Source organism: Elephantulus edwardii, unplaced genomic scaffold, assembly GCF_000299155.1.
Source record: "Elephantulus edwardii isolate Elephantulus edwardi_28Jun2011 unplaced genomic scaffold, EleEdw1.0 scaffold00424, whole genome shotgun sequence".
Taxonomy (NCBI): Eukaryota; Metazoa; Chordata; class Mammalia; order Macroscelidea; family Macroscelididae; genus Elephantulus; species Elephantulus edwardii.
Genome location: NW_006400174.1, coordinates 40,233 through 65,169, shown reverse-complemented (window position 1 = coordinate 65,169; position 24,937 = coordinate 40,233). Strand labels below are relative to the sequence as shown.

The window sequence follows — 24,937 nt, the reverse complement described above, 5'->3', positions numbered from 1 at the left end:
AATGTACCAAAATTTCTCAATCCATTCCATGTGGTCGGACATCTGGCTGTTTCTACGTTCTTGTGATGATCAATAATGCTGCTGTGAACATTGGTGTAACACGTTTTCACATTTTAACTTGACATTTTTTTCAATGAATCTCAATCACATTTCCTTTGAGAACCTGAATCAAGTATTTTTGATGTACACAACTCTATGAATTATTAGATCCTAAAATTCTGTCAAGTACTATTACAGCTGTGACTATTCTTACAGTTTGGTAGTTATAGTTGGTAAGGACAAATTAATTGTTATAGCAATAAATCTGAAAGTACTCACCATGTCATGTTTAAATACATAAAATCTGCTCAAGCTGGAACCAAAGTGAAGACCTAAAATGAAAATACTTTCCACTAAAATAAGTGATCAGAATTTTAAAACTACATGCTGTAAAAGGTGGAAAACTTGTGAGAGCCTGAAAAAGAAGATAGTGGAGGCTACCAGAGTTTTCACTGAATCTTAAGACCAGTACTTACTTGGAGTTTTTAGTTTATACTGTTGTTGTTTGGTGCCATTGACTAGAGTATGACTAAAAGCAACTCTATGTAAATCAGAATAAATGATACTCTATTGTTGTTATGTGTCTTCTTGATGTGGAGCTTCAATCCACATTGATACTTTAGATATTCTATACAAATGATACTTTAGGTGTAAGGAAAAAATGGATATGGATGCTTCTACTAAAACAGTAACACAAAGAAAACACACACACACACACACACACACACACACACACACACACAATCTTGTATTATTATGTTGCTGTTAGGGGAAAGCAGAATAAGCTTATATGAAAATATATTCCTCTTATCCTCTTATTAAAAACTAAGACAGATGACTAGCTCTTCATCTTAAGAGCCAATTCTTTTTCAATGTTGCCCTAGAAGTACTTGCTAAGGCAGTACGACAAGGAAATAAAAGGCATCCAGATAGGCAAAGAGGTGGTTAAACTGTCGCTATATGTAGATGATATAATAGTGTACTCAGAAAACTCCAAGGACTAAAAAAAAACCCAAACAAACCAAAAACACAAAACCTGTTAGTGCTCGTAGACCAAGTTAGTAGGATGGCAGGATACAAGATCAAAATACAAAAGTCAATAGGATTCCTCTACAGTAACAAAGAGAACTCAGAGAAGGAAACCAAGAAAGCAATAACATTTACAATTGTTGTAACGTACTTTCAAGTGGCCTGCAACTCAGCAACCCTATGTAAAATAGCTCTGAAACCTGCCCTATCCTCAGCCAATCTCATTGTCTCCGACAGACCTAATCCCAGTTCTCCAGTCACTGAGTCAATCCATCTCATCCTGGGTCTTCCTCTCCTGCACTGTCCCTCCACCCTTCCAAACATGACTGATGTTCCTCTCCAAGGACTGGTCCCTCCTGGCCATGTGCCCAAAGAATGTAAGACAGAGCTTCAAAAATCTTTGCTTCCAACCCAGCTATTTCACTGCTTGGAATAAACTCCAAGAGAATGAGAACTGTGGCACAAATGGAGACTTGTACACCAATGTTCACAGCAGTGCTATTCACCATTGTAAGAACTTGGAACAGCTCACATGTCCAACCACAATCAAATGGATTGAGAAATTACAGTACATTCACATGATAGAATACTACGCAGCACGCAGGAGCAATGATTTTGTAAATCACTACTTAACTTGGGAGGGACTGGAGAGTGTTAGGCTAAGTGAACTAACTCAGGCCCATAAGGACAAATACTGTATAAGACCATTATTGTAGAACGTGTATGAGGATCCAAGAGAGGCGGAAGGTGGGAGCAGTGGAGTGAGGATGTGCGGGGGTGGGGTGGGGGGGAAGATGATGATTAATCATGAGGTCGCACGATTTGATGGGGGTGGTGGTGAAGGAAATGTGGAAAGATCTAGTGTGAAAAACAATGTATACGAACTTTGTAAATGAGCCAGTATGAAATAATAATTGAGGGGGGAAAAAAAATCCTTGCCTCCAGGGAGCAGCTTGATTTTACCCTCTCCAGGATAGACCTGTTTGTTCTCCTGGCAATCCATGGTGTGTTCAACTCTCTTCTCCAGCACGACAGCTCAAAGGCTTTGATCCTTCGTCTATCATCCTTTGTCACTGTTTAGCTCTTGTATGCACAGATCATGTAAAGTAACTGCAAAGACCATGGTCTAGATCCAGTGCACCTCCGTCTCCAGACTGTCATTACTGCTTTTCATTACTCTAGAGAAGTCTCTGACAACAGACTTTCCCAATGCAATTTAACTTTCAATACCTTGACTACCACTGCCACTACAATTGCTTGTTGTTAGGTTCTGTCAAGTCAATTACCCTATGAACCCACAGCAACCCTATGAACAAAAGATCTGAATCCTGTTCTATCCTGCTCCTTAGTCACACTTTCCAACACATAGGAGCCCTATGAGGCAGTCAACGTGTGAATCCACTGAGTCTTCCTTTCCTTTGCCAACTCTCCACTCTTCCCAGCATTATGTCCCTCTCAAAGGAAAAGAATCCCTAGCAACATGCCCAAAGTTTGTAAGGTGAAGCTTCATCATTCTTGCCTCTTTAGAGCACCCTGGCTGCAACCTAAGACATACTGGTTTGTTCTTTTGGCTGTCTATGGAATATTCAGTGCTCATCTCCAACACCACAGCTCAAAGGGGTCAATTCTTTTTCTGTCACCCTTATTCATTATCCAGCTCTCAGATGCACAGTAAGCTTCCTGGCCTGCATAAGACACATCTTAGTTCTCAAGTTGATATCATCGCTCCTCAATAATTTGGAGAGGTCCCTAATTACAGATTTTCCCAGTGCAATGCATCTCCTTATTTCTGCCCCAAACCATAAAGATCATTAGAGACAAACCAAATCCAAACTTAGACGGCCTGGTCTGTGGAATAAAGAGACTGCCAAATATAGACAGAAATGCAAAATCTGGAGCAGATAAAACTGATAAATGGGCCCTTCTAAAGATTAAATCTCTGTGCTCATCAAAAACTTTTTTCCAACAGAGTAAAAAGAAAACCTACTGACTAGGAACAAACATTTGGCAATACCACCTTAGACAAGGGTCTCATCATAAAAGTTTACAGAATCCTACAGAGCCTCCATAGATTGCTAGGAGAACAAACAAGTTTGTCCAGGAGAGGGTGAAGCCAGACTGCTCCTGAGGCTTCGTCTGCCATACTTTGGATGTGTTGCAAGGAGGGACCAGTCCTTGGAGAGATGTCATGCTTGGGAGGGTGGAGGAACAGCGCAGGAGAGGAAGACCCTCAATGAGATGAACTGATTCAGTGATTGGGGTAAAAGGGGTGATTGCAAAGACCATGGCCTGTATTTGGCATGACTTAGTCTCCAGAGTGACACCTTTGCTCTTCAGTACTTTGGAGAGGTCCCTAACAGCAGACTTTCCCATTGCAATATGTCTCTTAATTTCCTGGGTGTTAGTGCCAAAAGAGTGTTGACTGTGGAGCCAAGCAAACTAAAGTTGTTAACAATCTCAATCTCTTCACCATCCATCCTGAAGCCAACAATTGGCCCAGTGATGAAAATCTTGGTCTTCTTGATATTGAGCCTCAATCCATATTGAAAGCTGCAGTCCTTGACCCTCTGCAGCAAGTGCTTCAGGTCCTCCTGTTTCAGCAAGCAGGGTTGGGTCATCTGCATAACACAGACTGTTGATAGATCTTCACCAATCCTTACACTACATTTCTCCTCATAGAGCGCAGCCTCCCAGATAATCTATTCTGCATACAGGTTGAAAAGGTATGGAGACAGGACACATCCCTGGCATACACCCTTCCCAATTTTAAACCATGCAGTCTTTCCTTGCTCTGTTCTGATGACTGCCTCTTGGTCCAAGTATAGGTTTCACATTAGCACGATCAAGTGTTCTGGGATTCCCATTCTTCTCAGAGTCAGCACAGTTTGTTGTGATCCACACAGTCAAGTGCCTTTGCATAATTAATCAAACTCAGACATTCCTCTGGTACTCCCTGCTTTCAGTGAAGATCCATCTAACATTAGTTACAATCTCCCTTGTACCATGGCCTCTTCTAAACCCAGCCAGAGACAGTTCTCTGCTGATGTGCTGTTCCAGTCAGCTTTGGATAATCTTCAGCAGAATCTTGCTTGTATGTGATATCAATGACACTGTTCAATAATTTCCACACTCTGTTGGGTCACTTTTTTTTTTAAATAAAACACATTTTTTGGGGGGTCACTTTTCTTTAGAAGTGAGACAGAAACAAAGATTTGCACACCAATGTTCACAGCAACATTATTCACCATTGTAAGAACATGAAAAAGCCTGAATGTCCACCTAGACCTGAATGGATTGAGAAATAGTGGTACTTTCACACAATGGAAAACGATGCAGCACTCAGGAGCAATGATTTAAAAAAAAAAGTACATAACTTGGGAGAGACTGGAGAGCATTATGTTGAGTGAACTAACTCAGTCTCATAGGAACAAACACTCAGTTAGACTATTAATGTAAAAATAGAAGGATAATTAGTAGAACATGTATGAGGATTCAAAGAGGGAAGGGATGAGAGTAGAGGAATGAGGATGGGCAAGAGCTAAAACACAGGGTTGCATAGTTTGGTAGGTGAGGGAGGGAATAAAGGAAAAGGGTAAGATCCAACAGGGAACTAAAAAGACAAGGTAATGATGGGCACAGTCCAATGGTGATTGATTTTATAAAACATAATGCATAGGAATAATTGTATGAAACACAATGTGAATGATGAACAGTGTGAAACACAATGTATATGAACTTTGTAAAAGCAAATCTATATAAATTTTTTTTAAAAAATTGGTATGATGACCACAAAGCTACATGTAACAAAAATCATATTATTATAAAAAAGAAGCCAATTCTTTGCATGATTTTAAATGTTACTGAACTCAAGAATATATTAAGGATTTAAATATTATTTTTGTAATAATAAGTTACATTCCTCTCTTAGCATTCTCAGGCCTTAAGGGTTTCACAACTTGAGATGAAATCAACAGAAATAGTGGTTTAGGAAGTATATACATATATTAACATACAAAACTTTCAAAACATTAGAAACAAACAAGTCCTTCCAGTAACTAAAACAGAACTTTCTACAATATAGGATTTACTGTGAAAAATTAAGACAATCAATTCCTTCCAAAATCTAGGTAAAATTCCATCACCTGATGCACTGCCATCAAGTTGGAATCGACTTATAGCTGAACTTCCAACGGGTTTCTGAGACTATAAATCACACAGGAGGAAATGGCCCATCTTTCTCTCTCAGAGGTGGATTTGAACCATCAGAGAGAGAGGTGTAGCCTTGTAATTGTTGTTGTTAGGTAACACTGAACTGGAAATCACTAACCGCTGACCCTCCAGTGGCAAGTTTTCAGAGAGAGTAAATCGCACAGGAAGTGAGTGTCTTTCTTTCTTCCAGAGAGCTGGTAAATTTGAATCATGTACCTTTGAGTTGGCAGCACAACTTTTTACCCATTAGGCCGCCAGAGCTCCTTAATTATGTCATTAGTAACCTGTTTTCCCTGAAAGGGGAATTTGAAAATACACCTGACTTACCTCTGAATCTGACTCTTTACTGGAAGGCGGAGAAGGTTCTGGTGCACTGGGGCTGTGTGGGGATAATTCTAGGTGAGGCTGTGACAAGCACCCTGCTTCAGGTAAGGGCTGAGAGTCACATCTCACGTCATCACTCCTTGATGGAGATGCGCCAGTCGTCTCCTCCTTCTCAGGAGGTAGAGAGGGAGAATTCCTCTCTTCATGGAACTGCTGCAGTGCTGTGCTTGGAGAAGGGCTAGGAGTTCTGGAAAAATGTCCAAGACTTCCGGACCAACTAAAACAACTTCGAAGTTTCCCCAGAGTGGGTGGTGAGATGGTCCTTGTGAATCTGCTAGTCTTAAAAGCCGGAGGAGGGGTTTCAGCAGCAAACACAGTCACATCATCTGCAATCTGATCACTTGAATTCTGTGCTGCTTCTTCATCCAGCTTCTCACCATGGGAACAATCGGATTCTATCAGATCGTTCTCTTTATTTGACGTGGCGCTGCCCTCGAAGGGCTGGCTGCTCTCTTTCTTTGAATCACAGTCAACAGAATCTAGAGAACTGCAAAAAAACCTAAGAAACAGAAATGGGGATTAGTATTTCAGTTTCCTCACAATTAGAATTTTATAAACTAGTAGAAAATGTAAAAAAATGGTTTCATGTAAAAAGAAATCTCTTGTGCTTCAAAGTTTAAATTTCAATCATGCCACCATTTACCCACTTAGACTTTCCAGAATCAATTTTTAGATTAGACTATATAAAATCATTTCTTTATATTTACAAAATTTGAAACATGTTTATTTTAACATAATCAGTGCTGATGGTTTACTGGTAAGGAATTGTGCTACCAACACAAAGGCATGTCGTTTGAATCTTAACAGCTGCTCTGCTGGGAGAGGGACAATCTCCTCCCATGCAATTTATTGCCTCTGAAAACCCACTGGAGGGTTAGCTGTGGGATAGGACACAATAACAACAATAATCTAAAAGCAGTTATTTATATACACATGTGTATTTTACCTATTCTTGAGCATTTGTATGGCATTCTAGCCCCAAATTCTTTTAATTCCCAAATGAGAAATAAGCCTTTGTTTCTTATGTCTTTGTACTTTTCACAGTAGTGGCTACGAGTCAAAAATGAAATAGACAACAGAAAGGGCATTATTTGTAGCAAGTAAGAACTAAATTATGTTAATTTTTCATGTTAGCTTTATCCTGAGGATCCAAGCATCTAGAACCTTCACATAGCGCACTACACGAATGCTACTACTGGCCTATTCACTCACTCAGTCCTGTCAACTTGGAACCGACCCATAGGTGGCCATCCAGACCGTCCAGTGAGTTTTCATAAGCTATAAATCACATGGGAGTTGAGGGTCCATCTTTGTCCTGTGGAGGACCTGGAGCATTTGAAACACCTGCCTTTACACTCGCAGTGTAACTTCTTACCCATTAGGCTACCAGAGGTCCCTTCTAGCCTCTTACATTCCTATAAACTTCCACACTATTTTAAATATAGGCTAAAACTTTTCAAATAAAAACTAAGTTCTGAATTACTAAAGATGTAAGAGCTCTGGTGGCTTAATGTAAGGAGTTGTGCTGCTAACCCAAAGGCATGCCGTTCGAATCCACCAGCTGATATGTGGGAGAAGGATGGGCAATCTCTTCTCATGTGATTTACTACCTCTGAAAACCACCGGAGGGTCAGTTATGAGTCAGTTCCAACTCTATGGTACACAACAATAACAACAAAGACAATAACAATAAAAACTTGTTCAATATTGCTGTTTATCACTCAACAATGTTTCAGTAAAAATGTCATAAAGATCAGTACCACTCTAAGGAATTTATTCGAAGAGTTTTTAAGTTAAAAAAATATCCCAGATTATATAATCAGATAAATACAAATTTTAAATTGAACTTGGGCATTTTATTAAGCTTTCACGGTGGTTAAATAGGAAATCATTATTAAAATTAGTTATCCTCAAAGAATAGTTAAACAGAATAGGAGAAAAGAAATCTTTTTTCTCACTTCAATGGAAAAAACAGAACTTTGAAAATTTCTCCAAATGAGGAGTCAACTTTTTAGGATTTTTAATCTGTAAATATCACCAAGAGACCATCTTTTGTATTTTTTTAATTTCCTATCTTTTGTAGGGAACTGTTAATACACATTTTCTAATGAAGACAAGAGAATCAAAACGATCAATTAATTGTACCATTTTGTGAATAAACAACATATTGTTACTGAGATTCTAACCAATATTGTCCTTACAAAACAAACTAGAGCTGCTTCATGGCTTAGTGGTAAGATGTTTCATAGTCGATTCAAAGGCATACAGTTCAAATCCACCCACTGTTCCATAGTAGAAAGACTTCTCTAATGTAATTTATAGCCTCAGAAAACTCCACTGGAGGGTCTACAATGAGTTACTCCCAAATAGGAGAAATGAGCAAGCAAGCAGTAAATTCTACTTATTCAACAGCATCTCATTTCCTCATGCTTGCTCAGATGCTAGGAAGAGCTTCACTGGTCCTCTGCTTCATTCAGTTTGGGACCTTTCAAATCCATTCTTTATAGTATTCTAACAGAGGTTCCTCTAAAATAGCAGTTTAATAATAACCCTCCCCCTGAGTAAAGAGGTCTAGATATTTTCCAACATCTCTAAAGAGCAGACCCAACTTGGCATACAGACTTTCCATGAACTGGCATTCACCTACTTCTGCTTCTTTGTCATCTACCTTTCGCTTGCTTACACTATGGCTGTAATCACAACCATCGGCACCAAGCAGAGTCCCCCACAGCCATGTCCATGGTCAAGTTTGACTCTACTGAGAAAGTACTTAATTTTGTCTTTTGCTTTATCTCATTAGTCACTTCAAGTGGGGACTTCTGACACTCTTCTTTTTCACCCTTTGCAACCATCCAAGACAATGAAATAAAAATCAGTATTTGGGTTCTCTTCCTGATTCAGCACTCTTGTTTTTTCCTGTACTATTGCTGATAACAAGATGTCTTCAGGAGCTGCCAAAATTGGGTACCCTGCCCCTAACTTCAAAGCTACAGCTGTTATGCCAGATGGTCAGTTCAAAGATATCAGTCTGTCTGACTACAAAGGAAAATATATTGTGTTCTTTTTTTACCCTCTTGACTTCACCTTTGTATGCCCTACGGAAATAATTGCATTCAGTGATAGGGCAGAAGAATTTAAGAAGCTCAACTGCCAAGTGATTGGTGCTTCTGTGGATTCTCACTTCTGTCACCTGGCTTGGATCAACATGCCCAAGAAACAAGGAGGGCTAGGACCCATGAACATTCTTTTAGTATCAGACCCCAAGCGCACCATTGCCCAGGACTATGGAGTCTTAAAGGCAGATGAAGGCATCTCATTCAGGGGCCTTTTCAACATTGATGATAAAGGGATCCTTAGATCACTGTGAATGACCTCCCTGTTGGTCGCTCTGTGGATGAGACTCTAAGACTCGTTCAGGCCTTCCAGTTCACGGACAAACATGGGGAAGTGTGCCCAACTGGATGGAAGCCTGGAAGTGATACCATCAAACCTGACGTCCAGAAGAGTAAAGAGTATTTCTCTAAGCAGAAGTGAGCACTGGCCGACCCAAAGTGCCAGGCTGCAGTGGGCAGCATTGAGAACAAAAACATCTTTTGTACATCCTTCGTGCTTAAAACACAAGGTCCTAGACTTGGCCAAGATGTGGTGTGTGATAGGATAGGTCTTTTCCAGCAGAGGTTGGGATGGACAACATTCTTATGGCCTGAGCTATACTGTTGGATAGGCCAGCTGTTGTGTATTATGTACCAGTAGTAGTGGGACCTGAGAATATTAATCTTTTATAGTTTCTATTAAACTTGTGAACCAAAAAAAAAAAAAATCAGTATTTGTTGTTGTTTTGTACTGTTGAGTAGAAACTGACTCATAGTTGATCCTTCAGTGGGTTTTCAAGACTAAACTGCAAGGGAGGAGATGCTCATCATTTTACCTGGGAGCAGCTGGTGGATTCGAACCACATACCTTTGTGTTGGCTGCACAATTCCTTAACACTGTGCCAAAAGGTGTCCTAAACATCAATATAGTATATAATAGACAATATTCTGTAGCTATAACTGTACCTGCTTCTGGTCCCTGGAACCACAATTGCACCACTTTCTTCATTTCTTCTCTGTAAAAATGTAGCAAATTTATTTCTTGTCCTAGGCGGTGTGCTGAAGCTTCCTTTACTAGCAGTTCCATCTACCAGGTCAGTCAAACACATGCCAGGAGAGCTGAGCGATTTACTACTGTCACAGTCTTCCTTCCTGGTCTTCTTCACGCATGACAAATCATACTGCCTCAACAAGTCATCTTCTGAGAGCTCTTCTAAATAAAAAGAAAATTACTGTAAATTGTGGTTTAATTTTTGGTTAGAGATTTAGTACTAACTTCTGTTTATAACTTATTGTTTCAAGATATTTCTTAAAACGGTATGCCCTACAAGAGAAAATAGGAAGATTTTAAACACCAATTGTTTTTAAAATATTAAACCAGTTAGTTAATATTGAATAGTAAGGAGTTGTACAATTTTATGGCACATGATCCAACCCAAAGTTTCACAGCACATTCACTACTATATGGCTTTTATATTTACTCATTGTAGTAGAGGTCTAGTTTCAAGTGTAAAAAAAACAATTTAGAAGCAATTTACATACTCTTTATATAAGTAAGAATTACAAAAAATGTAAGCACAAATTTTAAAAATGTGCCAATAAAGCTGGCATCTGTATGAACCATCTATGTGTTAACGTTTGAAATAAACATGATTTTCATGTGTCCAGTGTAATCTATGTTAAGAGAACAAATTTAAATACTACACACACACACACACACACACACTACATTAAAGCCTGAGCTAGACAAGGACATTAAAAGATGATTTTAGATTCAACTGACCCTAGAATCTGAGCACACACTACCAGGACTAGCTGTTGTCGAATGTGCCTCAGGGTGGCTCTGTGCATCACATCAGAACTGGGCTCTACAAGTTGTTAGTGGCTCATTTCCTTGAAGTGGATCATCAGTTTTTTCTTCCACGGAGCCGTGAGATAGACTTGAATTGCTTTTTAGTTACCAGCTAAGCTCCTCAATCATTTGCACTTCCCAAGAATTCCCAAGCACACATAACACTAATCTTAAAGGAGTGAGATGGCAGAGCTACTCAAATACAGAGATAAGATGAAGCCACTGATCCCAAAGGCACGCAGTTTGAATCCATCACAAGCTTTGCAAGAGGAGGGTGGGCAATATTCCCACGTGATTTACTGCCTATGAAAATGTGCTGGAGGGTCAGCTTTGAGTCAGTTCCAGCTCACCAGCACATGCAACACAGGTGTGTAAATTTGATTTTGATACCTGGCAAAAAGTCTGTTTATGATGTAGAGAGTTATGAACCTTTTGAGAAGGAATTAGTATTCTGCAGGATCCCCAGCAAGGCTAGCTGTCAGCCTAGCTACTCAGGAGAGTTCCACACATCTAGTTTGTATTGAATTCAGTGACATTTCAGTGTACTTATATCACCCTACAAACAATGCAGAGAAATATCTACTGTCCGTTACATGGATTTTAAGCAAGTTCAACAACAGACCGGGAAGACTTCTGGTGACTGTCAGTTTCAAAGGAGGGCTGTCTCTAATTTGCTTTGATTCAGTTAATATCTTAGCACATTTTAATTGAAATATTAAGACACTGGGGGGGGTATGTCACACAATGTAATTCTGTAAAATTCCAGGTGGCACAGTTATTTCTAAGTGGCCCTGGAAGTGCAGTGGTTAAGTTTTATGGTTGAAGGACATAGTGCTCTAATTATAAATACTTACTGCATTCTATGGAGACCACATCTCAACAACCACATTTACTGTTAACAGTTATTTTTTAATCTAAATCTTGTCTATTTTATAAAATAAATAAATAAAGGATTGTACTCAAAGCACAGCCTGGGAGGATTAGGAACATTTAGGGTGGAAAAAAGAAATTTAGGAGTCACAATGGCAGCTGCCACAAGAGAAGTCAGGTTAAGGCTACTTCTGGTTTGTTGTTTGCTGTGTGTGAACCAAGGAGAACCGCTGGCAAGTTATAACAATACAGACAAACTGGCATGAGAAATGGTACAGGATATCTTGATAGAGAAACTGGCAATATAATTACCATGTCAGATGAAGAAACAATAACTTAGAGATGTTCTGCTGAAAAAGTGGTCAAATATGTATTATTTATCTAAATTTTTGAAAAAAGGTAGGAAGCACTTTGTTAAAAGTTCACAAAAGTCAATAGACAAGGTAACAATGGGCAAGGTCCAATGGTGATTAATTTTATAAAACATAATGCATGAGAATGATTGTATGAAACACAATATTAAAGAAGAATAGTGTGAAACACAATAAGTATGAACTTTTAAAGCAAACCAATATAAAATTTTTTAAAAAAGAGGGGGGAAAGAAGTCAATAGACAAAATGAATTATATTTTTATACACTAGCAAAGAAAAAAAAATACCCAAACTCTTCAAAACCATGCACAATTAGGAATCAAAATAATCTATCATTTATTGTAGAATAAAAACCTTAGTGAAAACATGCCAAACGCACCATTAAGACCTGTACACTAGAAATGACAAAGCATCTCTGAAAGTAAGAGGATCTGGAAACTCAGTTATTGTTAAGAAGTCACTGCTACCCAAGTCAATTGAGAGAGCCAGCTAGAATCTCACAGGATTTCTGGGTAAAAATTTACAAGTGGATTCTAAAATGTATGTATATGAAAAAGCAGGGAACACAGAGAATAGTCAACTAAAGCCAGGCTGGTGAGTCGACTGTGACTTGAGGCAACCCTAGGACACAGCAGAAGTGCCCCATGGGTAATCTCTGCTGAGACAGCCAGCCATGTCTTTCTCCCATGGAATGGAGCAGCTGCTAGGTTTGAATCATCAACTTTCTGGTTAGTAGCGAAGCATTTTAACCTCTGCACTCACAGAGATCCCCGGAACAGCCAAAACATAGCAGACTTACAGTCCTTGAATATCCAGCTACAGTACTTTATAAAGGCATAGGCAGAGATCAATGGTATAGAATAACAGTCTAGAATCTGACCCTCATTAACCATGGTCAGTTGATTCTGGGTAACTATGCCAAGGCAATTCAATAGAAAAAGGATAATCTTTTGAATAAATGACACTAAAACATAAAAGTGCTAATTCTTACCTCCGTACAAAAAGGAATTAAGAAATGGATTACAGTCTGCATATTGAGAGCCAAAGTCATGATTTCTAGAAGCAGCATAGAAGATTGCCTTCAGAGACTTTGGGTTTGGCAGAGAGTTCTGAGATGTGAGCAATACTCACGGAGTACATACCACTTCTTGGTCTTTTGACAGTGGTTGACTTCCTTGGAAGATTTAACCTTTTAATACTGATCACCCGTTCAACGCCCAGAGTACTGGTACGTTCCTTCACTGGGGTAGCCTTGGGATCAGTATCTGCCTCAAATCCAGGGGAGTAATTTCTATGCCAAATGCTATTCATATTAGACTTCTGACATGTGTTATCATTCCAACTATGACTTCTTGGCTGGGCAGGCTAAAATGGTAAAAGAAATCCAGTTACTTGAAAGGAAGATAATCAATTCTTTGCCTTTGTAATAACATGAATTTTAAGTAAATATCTTAATTACTCTTAAAAGAACTGCTTTTGTGTTAAGAATCGATTCTCTAACAACATTTTCTACTTTGCTGGTCCTATACTTTTCCACTAAAATGACCTTTTTGGTTATCTCTAAGTAATAAAAAAGAAATCTTCCTAAGAAAAACAGAGCGAGAAATGAGATTGCAATTGCAGATGGGCAAGAAAAAAAATTAGTACTTTTAAAACCAGAACACTATTTCAGTATATAATTATTTATTAATAAGCTTAGTAACTACCTAGAAATAGGCATTTCTGTACCCTTAACTTATACCCAAAAGTTAAAAGCATAAAATTATGTCTTTAAAAATGTAACCAATCACTCCATCTCTAGAAAGTGGCTGAGTTTAAAACAACCACCCAACCAAGACACAAATTACAGTGAAACCTGCAAAAGCTGGAACCTATGTAAGGTGGAAATCTGCCAAAGAAAACCCAAGTATCTTCCACTTAGAGAGTGATTGTTGCTGTGTGCTGTCAAGTCACAACCAACTCACAGCTGACCTTCCAGTGGGCTTTCAGAGGCAGAGTGTTGTGTGGGAGAGACTGCCCATTCTTCTCCTGTGGAGCAGCTGGTGGATTTGAACAGTGTGCTTTTGGGTTTACAGTGCAGTCTCTTACCCCTAGGCCACCAGTGCTAAGACTATACTTTCTCAAAGGCAGGGAACTTGAGACCTGGATAAGCAAAGCACTTGAGTCCCAGCTCTTGCAGGTTTCAATGTAGTCTTTATGAGACCTGTACAAGGTACATCACTAGTAGAAAACACAGAGAATCCGGTGGTTACTCCTTGGACCACAATGAAACTTTCATAAACTTTCTCTGACAAACTGCTTCATAGTGGTAAGCAATCACTTTTAAAGATTTTAAGTTACTCAAAATCATAGCCTACTATCTGCAAAAATTTCACTAACATCCTAATGGAGCAGGATAGCCATCAAATCACCAAAAAATGTTGGCACTTGGGAGCACGAATCCCACCTGAACTTGAAATCTAGTCTGCCTTTCATTTTGACTAAGGGTAAAATAAACTGATACCTATTGGTGTCAATAAGGAAGTAAATGAGGAATAATCCAAGGAATTATATAAAGTGACGCTAGCAGGTTATCATGCAGCAAATCCCACTGTGTTGTTGCTTTGTTGTTTTTTTTTGTTTTGTTTTTTTTTAAAGAGAGAAACTGGTGAGCCAAAAACCAGACTGAAGATAATTCTAGATAAATGGAAGGAATGAAGTGATTCAGGGTACAATCGGTTCCTACAGAAATTTCTCTATGTGAAATATCTGACAGGGAATTGAGCTCATGCAGGACAGCTATTTTAATTGGCAGGGGACATACCTGAGATAGATCTTAAACGTGCTTTTTAATAAAGAAGTCATTAAAAAGTTACCGTAGCAGTGTCTGGATTGTAGTCATCGATCTGTTCAAAGGTATTTATGTCTTTATTTCCAAGTGCTATTTGAAGAGCTACAGAATCATCAATATAGCTGGGTTATCAGGATTAAGGAAAAACGCATGTATTAACCGGCAAACAAAATGACACTTATATTAAGACAGAAAATGACTTTCAACTATCACAGAAAATCTTCACATTTTCAGGAGATCTCACTACTGCCAGCATTTCCCAAACTCCAGGCTCTGCTGGCCTGTTCCTTGCCACTGCAGACGCTGGCTGCTTCTGAAGCAAAGTCATCATGTACTGCCTTTCAAGGGAGATGGAAAGTGATGGGCGGCAATACAGAACTTCGCCAATCCTTCGCGTGGCCGGCAGCTGAGGACATGCATTCTCCCCTCATGTGTTCACGTACCAAGAAGGTTCCTCATGACAGATATCAGCCTTGTGAGGGGCTCCCTCAAGAGCTACCGCTGGAGTGCACTAGCACCACTGAGCAGCTCGGCTCTGTGCAGGTTTGTCAAGTCAATCTGAGAATAACCAGCATGCCAACAGCTGAGCCTTGAGTTCATATGCCCAAAGCTGCTCTAAATTTTAACTAGCATGTTAATTAATTTAGAAAAAATACTCATTTCACTATCAAAGAAGGAAAGTAAAATCCAGTTTGTGGCTTTCATCGCCCAGGAACCCTGGCTTCTCCCTGCGCATTCAGCGCTCCTGCTGGGTCCACACCCCGCTATGAGCTAGCTTTGATCATGAAAGCCACCCCACGGCCAGAGACTGCTGTTGCTCTGACAGAATATCAGTATCGGTAGAAGCCTTGATGGACAGAAGAGCCATAGTAAGGAACTTAGAAAACCTGGATGAACGAGAGCTTCCTTACACGATGTCCTCACCTAGTCAAAAGCACATGCAAGGAGGGTATTTCTTGGTGGATTTATATGTACCAAAAGCAACTGTTGAGACCACAATGTTATATTTGTCTGGAGACATTGATGTGATTAGAGCTACTGTTGTGACATAGTAAAGGAATATGAAGGGACATATTTTGTAAAAAAGAAGTAATAAAGAAGATTCATTTGATTTTTTCCTGTGTTTTAAATCCTATTTCTCTTTTGAGCATCATGTGTTGTTAATAAAGTTTGACATTCACACAGGAACATGCTGCAAGTGTCACTTGATTTTCCAAATTATTTTTAGTTCTTGACCCCATTTGCATGAGAAGTGGGTCAGCAATTCACTTAGAGGCACTTTACATACCATTCTTGATATCTTCCCCCATTAATTTCTTTGTCAGTGATGGCATGTTGCCTTATAAATACTACCACTATTTTATAGTACAAAACTTACAAAGGTGCCTTGAATTGCAAGCTACTAATTTAGGTTATATATCTCTAGAAAGATAAAATTTTAAAGCCACTGTAAAAAAAAAAAACCAACCACAATAAATCCTAAACAAAACACAGTTTATACTCAGTATCTCCCTATGCTATCACCATAAAACACATGAAAGAAACAAACACAAATTTCTACCATTCTAGTTCAGAAAGGATACCACCCAGCATAGCTTAGTGTTTTAGGATCAATGCCGTCTTCATAGGCATTCAGAGGAATAAGCTTCCTTTTGATGGGATCAAAAACTAGCTGATAAAGGAAGGTATTGTTGGCTCGAATAAAGCCTTTGATGTAATCCTCTGGTACGGTTATATTCATCTTGAGATAATGCCCAATTTTCTTGATAACCTACCAGTGAATACAAAAGAAAACACATATTTCTTTTTTTTTTTCATCGAAGGTCTTCCTTTTATTATAACTGTAAAACTGTTGTCATACAAATAATCTCTAATAATATACAAACAATGCATAATTATATATTCCTTTTAAGCAATTCTTTCCCTCATCAGTTTCAATGCAATATACACTATTTATCCCCTCTTTTCTTAGTTTCCCACCAAACCCAATATCAGCCTTGTTTTATAACAGGGGCATTATGAAATATTTGTCCTTTTGTGAGATATTTTAGTCAGCATAATATCTTTCAGGGTTACCCATTTTAGAAAACACATATTTCACTATGAGAAAAGGGAAAGCAAAACACAATTTGCAAGTATTTTACTTAATACTCAGCTATTATCTTCAGCTAAAGAACTGTGACTTTATTATCCTCAAAACTAATCAATCAATTTAGAGAACTGAAGAGGAAGAGTAGAGACCGAAAACCCTATTTGCTCTCAAGTACATTGAAAACCACATCATATCAATTAAAAATTCAAATATTTAAAAAACTAGTATTTTTTTTATTTTTGGTTTGTCTATTACTAAGCAAAAGGAAAAAAAAGAAAGCTCAGTTATACAGTAAGTATATTTCCTAAGTAGTACAGTATCCTCGCTCAAAGCCTCACACAGGAAATAAAAAACCCAACATGTAAAATCTGAGAATTAAAGAAATCGGTGCTTCTTAGAGCAGATCTTTAAAATTAAGTTAGCATTAACTTATGTAAGTGGAAAAAGTTATGTAAAACTCAGAGATGAATGAAAAAGTTCAGAAAGCTGAAGTGATCCTGGGGTTACAGGATGGTTTAGGTTGCTGCTCGATTTCCAGCTCTGCCCTTTCCCACTCTAGAGGCCTGAGGATGAGCTCTCCAAATTAATTTAGGAATTGTGGCATGAGATAGCGGCTAAGCTAAGGTCTGAGGCTGACCCTCCCTTCTGAATGAAAAGTAATCTCCACATCAGGAGTACAGCCTGCCATTTCTGTACTTCTCCACTGCACCCTGAGAAAGTTACTTGGTAAACAACTTCAAACAATGTCATTTTGTTTGCCTAAAGTTTTGCTTGCTGTCTAAGAAGTCAGATCAAGAACAAGTGTTTTTCAGAACAAAGGCTTATTATGTTAAATGAACTTTAGAATTGTGCATAATTTTCCTGCAGTCAGGCAAGATGGGTCTCATGCTTGTTTGAGGACAGAAGGACTCAACTTAATGATTACTGTGTAACTTAAATGTGTAATTTACCAATTACATGTTGCCCAGTCAATGAATCTTTACAGAATTTTCTTATATAAACTCTGAATTGCCTCTTCCTTGCATCAGTTTCCTTCCAAATCCTCTGGCCATTGGGATTCCCAATTTGCAAATTTGCTCCTCAATAAACACTATTCCCTTTCCATTTCAACAGACTGGGCATTTCACTGTCTCACAGATTTTCTCATTTTCTTAAGGAAACACTCATCTCTCAGACCTCCTAGGGAGAAAGAGGTGCTTCTGTAAAGACTAGTACTCAAATCTGAGGTAGTTTTTCTACTCTGTCCTCCAGGCTTGCTCAGTCAGAACTGACTCCATGGTAGTTTTTTTCTTTCGTTTGTGTATGTTTTGGTTTTGTGGGGTGTCTTGGTTGGTTGGTTGGTGTTTTTTTTTTAAACATTCCTGAGCATTCATGCTCTGTAGTCTCAGAACTACAGAATGGAACTTCTGCTCTGAAAGCCATAAAGGCATTTAGAGAATTACTGAGGTAGGAAAAATTTGTTCCTTTGATGTCTATATTTTAAAGTGAAATACAGTTCAGTGATGGATGGTGTTTTAGGAGTGAGTTCACTGAGGCATGGTCCAGAGGCTACAAGTAACTAGTAGATAGAATGCCGTGAGGCTCTCAGCAAATGTCACTAAAAGATTAAGTACACTTAATCTTTTTCACAAAGTTTCTACCTAGGCCATGGGTGCACAAGAGTCTGTTGCTAAACACCCAATCTCTAGCATCTATTTTGGGGCACCTTATGACCACCCAGTCTTTCTTGTCAGTGTAAGGACCATCTTGCACAACACGTACAAAGAACTAGTCAGCCCATACACAACCTGTTTACTGCTCTGTATTAATGTGCCCCAGGCCCACTGGGGGTATGGTCTTCTATATATCTTGTCACTAATGGAAGGAGCACAGCTATCCTGTTCTGTAAGTTTCACCTGCTCAAATAAACCTGATGTTTTCTGGATTGTTTTCCTGATTCTCTCAGCAAACACCTATGTGGAGAGTTTCATTCTTTGGGGAAGGTGGCTGTTGTCATCGTCACTGGGTGCCTTTGAGTAACCATGACTCATATAAGCAGAGGACCAGAAATATCCTGCACCATCCTTGTTAATATTTGAGGCCCACTTCTCCAGCCACTGTATCAATCGAACTTGTTGAGGACTGCTCAACATGAGTCTCTCTTTTGCTTCCAAGCATGATGTCCTTCTCCAGGGATTGGCCTCTCTTAGCAACATGCCCAAAGTATGTGAGGCAGTTTCATCATCCTTTTCTATAGAGTATCTTTGCTTCACTTTTCCTAAGACATATTTGTCTGTTCTTTTGGCAGTCCATGGGATAATTAGTACTCTCCTCCAAGACCACAACTCAAAGGCATTAATTCCTCTACTGTTATCCTTAGTCAATGTCCAGCTTTCAAATACATAGGAAGCAACTGAAAAGACAAGGCTTGATTCAGGCACACCTTATTCTTCAGACTGACACCACAGCTCTTCAAACCTTGGAGAGGTCCTTGACCGCAGACTCCCCATCACACACGTTTTCTGATTTCCTGACTGCTGTTGCCAAGGGTATTGATTGTGAATCCCAGCAACACAAAATCATTAACTACCTCAATCTTCTTCCCATTTATCATGCCATTGCCTTTTGGTCTAGTGGTGAGGATTTTCGTTTTCTTTCTGTTTTAACCCATACTGAAGGCTATAGTCTTTGATCTTCTGCGATAATGGCCTCAAGTCTTCCTTGCTTTAGGCAAGTTATGTCATCTGCATAACACAGGTTGTTGATGAGCCTTCCTCAGATTCTGATGTCATCTTCTTCAGAGTCCAACTTCTTGACTGATTTGCTGAGCATACAGACTGAGTATCTATGTATAGAGGATTGAGCCCTGATGTACACTTTCTTTTTTTATTTTAAACCATGCAGTATTCCCTTGATCTGTTCAGACAACAGCCTCCTGGTCTACATATAGGTTTTTCATGGATGCAATTAAGTAGATATGTGAATCTAGGTGCTTTCCATTACGCCATATTAACAATATCTGCAAAAAGTAAAATGTTTCTTTTCTAAAATTTTATTTTGGAAAATAAACTTATCTTCCCAGGATATTTTACCTTTAAATCTTTATTAGTCCTCAGTTTTGCAATAACTACTACTTTTGTCAGTTGCTGAAAATGTTATTCTTCCAATATTTGTCAGCTGCCAAAAGCAAATTTGTACTGTTACCCTCCTCTTTAATGCCCTAGTACAATTAATAATATTAACAGGATATTTAAAATCCATATTGCAATATTATTCCGCTATTTAAGATATGCTTCAGAATGAACAGAAAATTTTGCAAAGCACTCTTACCTTTATGATATCTGGATTATTAGCCAATCTTAGTAGTTTGCATGCCTTTGCTAATCCAATACCACGAAGTGATGAGAGATAGTCACAGCCCGACAGTATGCACATGTAACGGAACTTCTCCTCTGTGAACACATCTCCAAGCTGTCTGCACATTCCAAACCGACACTGATCAATCTCCAGTCCATTTCCCAGATGGTCCATTTTCAAAATAACCTTCAAAAGGAGGAAAACTGTCAATACTAAAAAGGCCATTTATTCTATTTCTTTACCTAACTTATTGTTTTTAAAAAAACAATTCTAAGAAATCATTAACACTGAGCTAACTGAAGTATACAAGCTATGACTTGACAAAGCTCTACAGGTACTCAGAAACTAAGCCTGAAAATTGAATCTCTTCCCTCTGGTACAAAGAATCCCCTTTCTGAACCTCTTCTTCCTGCAGTGGTTGGGAATGTTAGGATAGCCAAGCTGCTAACATGACCCTCAACAAGCTGGAATGACAATGGGCTGCAGCGAGGGGTTCAGGCATGGCTGCACCATGCGGGACTGAGGGGATGACACAGGGCCTGGCAGTGTCTCAATCTGCTGCGTACTGGAGTGGCTAATGAATTGTAGCTGACTTGACTCAAAGACACCTAACAACAGTGACAGCATTACAGAATAGGGTGACTTCAAACCTCAGTGAAAATCTTAAAACTTGCTGGAGGGTCAGCTCTGGGTTGTTTCTGACTTTATAGCAATGGGTACCCAACTTTCTAAAAAAAGCCAGTCTGCCTCTTTGTCAAGATTTTGCTGTTTGGATATCAAAGAACTGGAATTTCTAACCCATCCATGTTTGCATTAATCTGGCTATCTTTAGTCACCAAGCAAATCTGTCTAAGCTTCCCAGAGGTACAAAAACTTTCCCTGGGCCAGGATTTATCTGGAAGGATACAGATGAGACTAAACTGCACCATCTCAACTAAATGATTCAATTTTACTTTTAAAGGACTTCAATTAGAAATTACCTGATCCACATTCAATTCACAAGACTTTCTCAACAAAACATGTCCTACATAATTTAGAAAGATAGCCATAGCCAAATAAGTTGTTGTTGTTTGGTGCCGTCGAGTCGTAGAAGACTCATAGTGACCCTATGAATGAACGACCTGAGCACAGCCAAATAAGTATCAAGGGGAAAAAATCATGTGTGACTAAGAATGTTAAACTAAAAATTGTCATTTCTAATGAAAACCCAAAATCTCTGTAAATGTTCCTTAAAACTAATAAAAAAAAAACCAAAACAAACAAAAAATTGTCATTTCTGTGGAGTCAGAACTCATAGCTGATCCTCCAGCATGTTTTCTGAGGCTGTAAACAGCACAGATTACCCATCTTTCTCTAGTGGCGCAGTTGGTAGATTCCAATCACCACAGTCACCAGTCGTGCCCTTTGGGCTAGCAGTGCAACTCCGTATGGACTGTACCACCGGAGTTCTCTAATGGCTGTCTCAGCTAGTAAACCTTCCTCCCTCCCCCTGGCCTCCTCTCGGACTTACCAAGCCAAACTGGCTGCTTCTCTTACATAGAATGCCTCGTTTCATGAAATGTAATCATTCCTTCTACAAAGTTCCTTCCAACAAAATTCTTCAATAAAAGCAACCCTTTTTTCTTATAATTAAGGTAATACATATTTATTGTAGACAATTTGAAAAACAGAAATTCAGGAAGCAAACACAAGCTGTCCCTAATATCCCTAATACTGTGCGTGCCGTTGTTCCTCAGCATTCACCTTGTGACAATGCTCACTAGTCATCTATGAACATGTCAATGATGATAAAATTAAGATCGTGCTACGGTGTCAAATATTAATTTTCTTAATTTGTCATCTTCCATAGTTGCATAATTCTAAACAATGGCATAGCATCCTAATAGGGGAGAAAGTATCTCAATTATAGAAAAGTGTTTAAGTTATCTTTAAGAAAAAGTCAGAGTAGTAACTCTACATTCTATAAGTTTTGGAGGAAGTAACAACAAAATTCTTCAACTTTAACTCTGAAAATGATGATACATTTGTCAAGCAGTAAAATTTTTCTACTTCAAACAATCATTAACACTGTAAAACCAAACCACTGCGGCCAAAGTAGATTCTGAGTCCTAGCTGCCCCCTACCGGGTTTCTGAGGCTGCACATCTCTACAGGAGCAGATGACTTCACATTTCTCCCTCAGAGCTTCTGCCTTTTGGTTAGCATCCCAGCAGAACATGGCAAGCACCATGCCACCAGGAGTTCTTAACCTTGTAAAAGTGGAACTAACTGCAACTACATGAAACAAAATAAATAGCATAATTACTCCCACAGAGGAAAAGCTTTAGCCCCCTAAATGACATTATTTCCATCTATATAGAAAAGTAACTGGAGTAGTTTCAGCCAAATACCTTCTTACAGCCAAAGGCTAGGAGATCCGAATCCTCTGTGATTATGGCTTGCACGATGCCAGCTTTGTTGAGATAGGCCAACTGGGCATCAGCTTCATAAGGGGCTACAAGACAGTCTACCCTCAGGGACCGGGCGGCCTGCAAAGGGTCACAATTCACTTCCAGTTAGCAGAACTTCTTGTCTCTAATTCATTTTATGTAAGTCACAACACATTACGTGACTCCCCCTCCCCCAGGCCATTTCCTTTGATGTTTTTCCACTTTAAAATGTCCTAGCACTAACTAAATCACCTCACCACCGAGCAATTTAAAAAAAAAAATCCATTTACAAACTTAAAAGAAATCCTGCTACACATTCATGAGGAAAACCTAAAACTATCAACTATAAAACTTAAGTTATTTCAAATTACAGATAAGGTCCACTTTAAGAAAAGTCAAAGGATACAGTTATTTGGACAATGTCCTTTTCTCATAAAAATTTGGGTTTCTCTGTCAGGTTTTCACTAGATTATCTGACACAGATGAAATATAATGCTGAATTAATAAAACTATATAAAAGCTAATCACTATTTTAAAACCAACTCGCTATAGGAAGATTAAGTTTCAAAAACAGTCCTCACCATACCCCTTATCTCAAAAGCTAGGCAGGTGGAATGGAAGCTCTAAACTTTGTTCCACATCAGGGTCCTGGCTACTTATTCTCTTATTCTTCACACCTTCCCCTGTACCTCATTCACACAGAAAGAGCAAAAATACATCTATGTGACAAAAAGCTAAGAAAGAATGCTGGTGATTGTTAGCTCTAGAACTGGAGAGCAGTGAAATAAAGCCAGAAATGCTGATTCCATGTATATCATCACCCCTTTAATAACAAGTTTGAAAATATACCCTACCAGGAGCACTGAAGGCCAGGTGAGTGGAGGCTGTGAAATGAGAGGGAATTCTAGCACTCTACCCCTTCTGTTCTTCAAATAATACACATGATAAAATGTACCTACCCAAATTATTTCTCTCAGAAGAGCCTCACTCTTCCTTAGGCTCTCCACCTGAAGTTGCTGGAGACCTCTATTCTTTCTAAAGAGAATGTTCCCTTCTCAGACACTTATTCTGTCTTTGATGTTAAGACTACACAATTTTCTTCACCCTGAATTTCTTGCTCTCCTACTAATGAACAGCTTACAACTAGCATAAGCCAACTTAGTCACTTGTCTCTCTGGCTTCATTTCCCACTCAGCTTACTTTGATGACTCTGTGGGCCATTGCATGCGTGATGTTAACTGAGCGAGTGAAACAGTCTCGTGCTTCTGAGATTTTCCCTTCGCGGAGAAGCTGCTTTCCCTTAAGAAGGTTGGCTTGTCGTCTTCTGCGAGGGGAAACAAGGTAAGAGGCCGACTCAAGAATTATTAATAAACTGTTATTAAATAAATTTTCCTGACATAAAAGGTTTTATTCATTTTTATTCACACTTCATCTTTAAGAACTCTTGATTCAGAGCTAAACACATGAGGAAGTTATCATTTCTTCCCAGGATGATTAAAGTCAAAGATAAAAGAGTGACTAAGACACCACAGGAGATAATGGAAAGCAAATAGGAGTTACCCTTGTTTACATACCCAAATATTTCTTAGGTCCCAAAATATAACCTACCAAACAATACCAGATGACACCAACAGCCAACAGTCCCCCTAACATGCAGTGTTCACAGGCACAGCTGAAGCCGTGACGCCTTAACGCTCGATGTAATTCCTGAGGAAGGATTTGGAGTCACATGCTGTCTCTCTAACTTGCTCACTGACTGCTAGCTTTGCCTTTTTGCTCCCAGAAAATCTTGGACTTTCTTTCAGGTTGGGAAAATACTAATGTAGCTCCTTTGTAAAAGCAAACAGCACCAAGAACTTTTCCTCTCTGTATGTGTGATAGCCACCATCATGAACACCACAGTGACTTTCCAGACCAGGAGTTCATGACCAACAGATTACAGCAGTGGAAACAAATGGTTATTGACGGTCTTCATTCTGAGAAGGCAACTGTTCCTAAGACAGAAAAAATTTACAAGACCATACCAGATGTCATCTTCGGTTTTGGATGCAGAATGTACTTTGATGGTGGCAAGACTACAGGCTGTGGCATGATTATGTAAAGGAAGATGAACCCAAACACATACTTGCAGGTCATGGCCTTATGAGAAGAGAAATACATCAAACCAGGAGAATAAGAAGACAATGGAGAATTGCAAAGGCCAATGTTGGAGCTGGCAAAAAGTGAGCTGGAGACTGCATAACAGAAAGAGGAAACATTCTCCAATGACTTGATCTCCAATGACTGTGTGGCTTTTTCACCAGAGCATTAAAAAAACCTAATTAAAATCCTTTAAAAACAACTAAATAAAAAGCAGCATCTAAAAAGAACTAAATAAAAATAATTCCAAAGGTGCACAGTTTGA

The 24,937-nt window shown here is 39.0% G+C and overlaps 1 protein-coding gene and 1 pseudogene across 1 annotated transcript in view; one reads left to right on the top strand and one right to left on the bottom strand.

The window, feature by feature from the left end:
* Positions 1-24,937, bottom strand: part of EXO1 (exonuclease 1) — a 55,240-nt gene that overhangs the window by 12,325 nt on the left and 17,978 nt on the right. Inside the window, exons 3-10 of the mRNA XM_006902519.1 lie at positions 23,734-23,857; positions 22,495-22,632; positions 20,079-20,291; positions 16,261-16,448; positions 14,703-14,799; positions 12,990-13,212; positions 9,720-9,966; positions 5,605-6,160 (exon numbers count right to left, since the gene is read on the bottom strand). Coding sequence (XP_006902581.1) covers positions 5,605-6,160; positions 9,720-9,966; positions 12,990-13,212; positions 14,703-14,799; positions 16,261-16,448; positions 20,079-20,291; positions 22,495-22,632; positions 23,734-23,857 — 1,786 coding nt within the window. The remainder of the gene's footprint in view (positions 1-5,604; positions 6,161-9,719; positions 9,967-12,989; positions 13,213-14,702; positions 14,800-16,260; positions 16,449-20,078; positions 20,292-22,494; positions 22,633-23,733; positions 23,858-24,937) is intronic.
* On the top strand, positions 8,588-9,195 carry LOC102847997 (annotated as a pseudogene).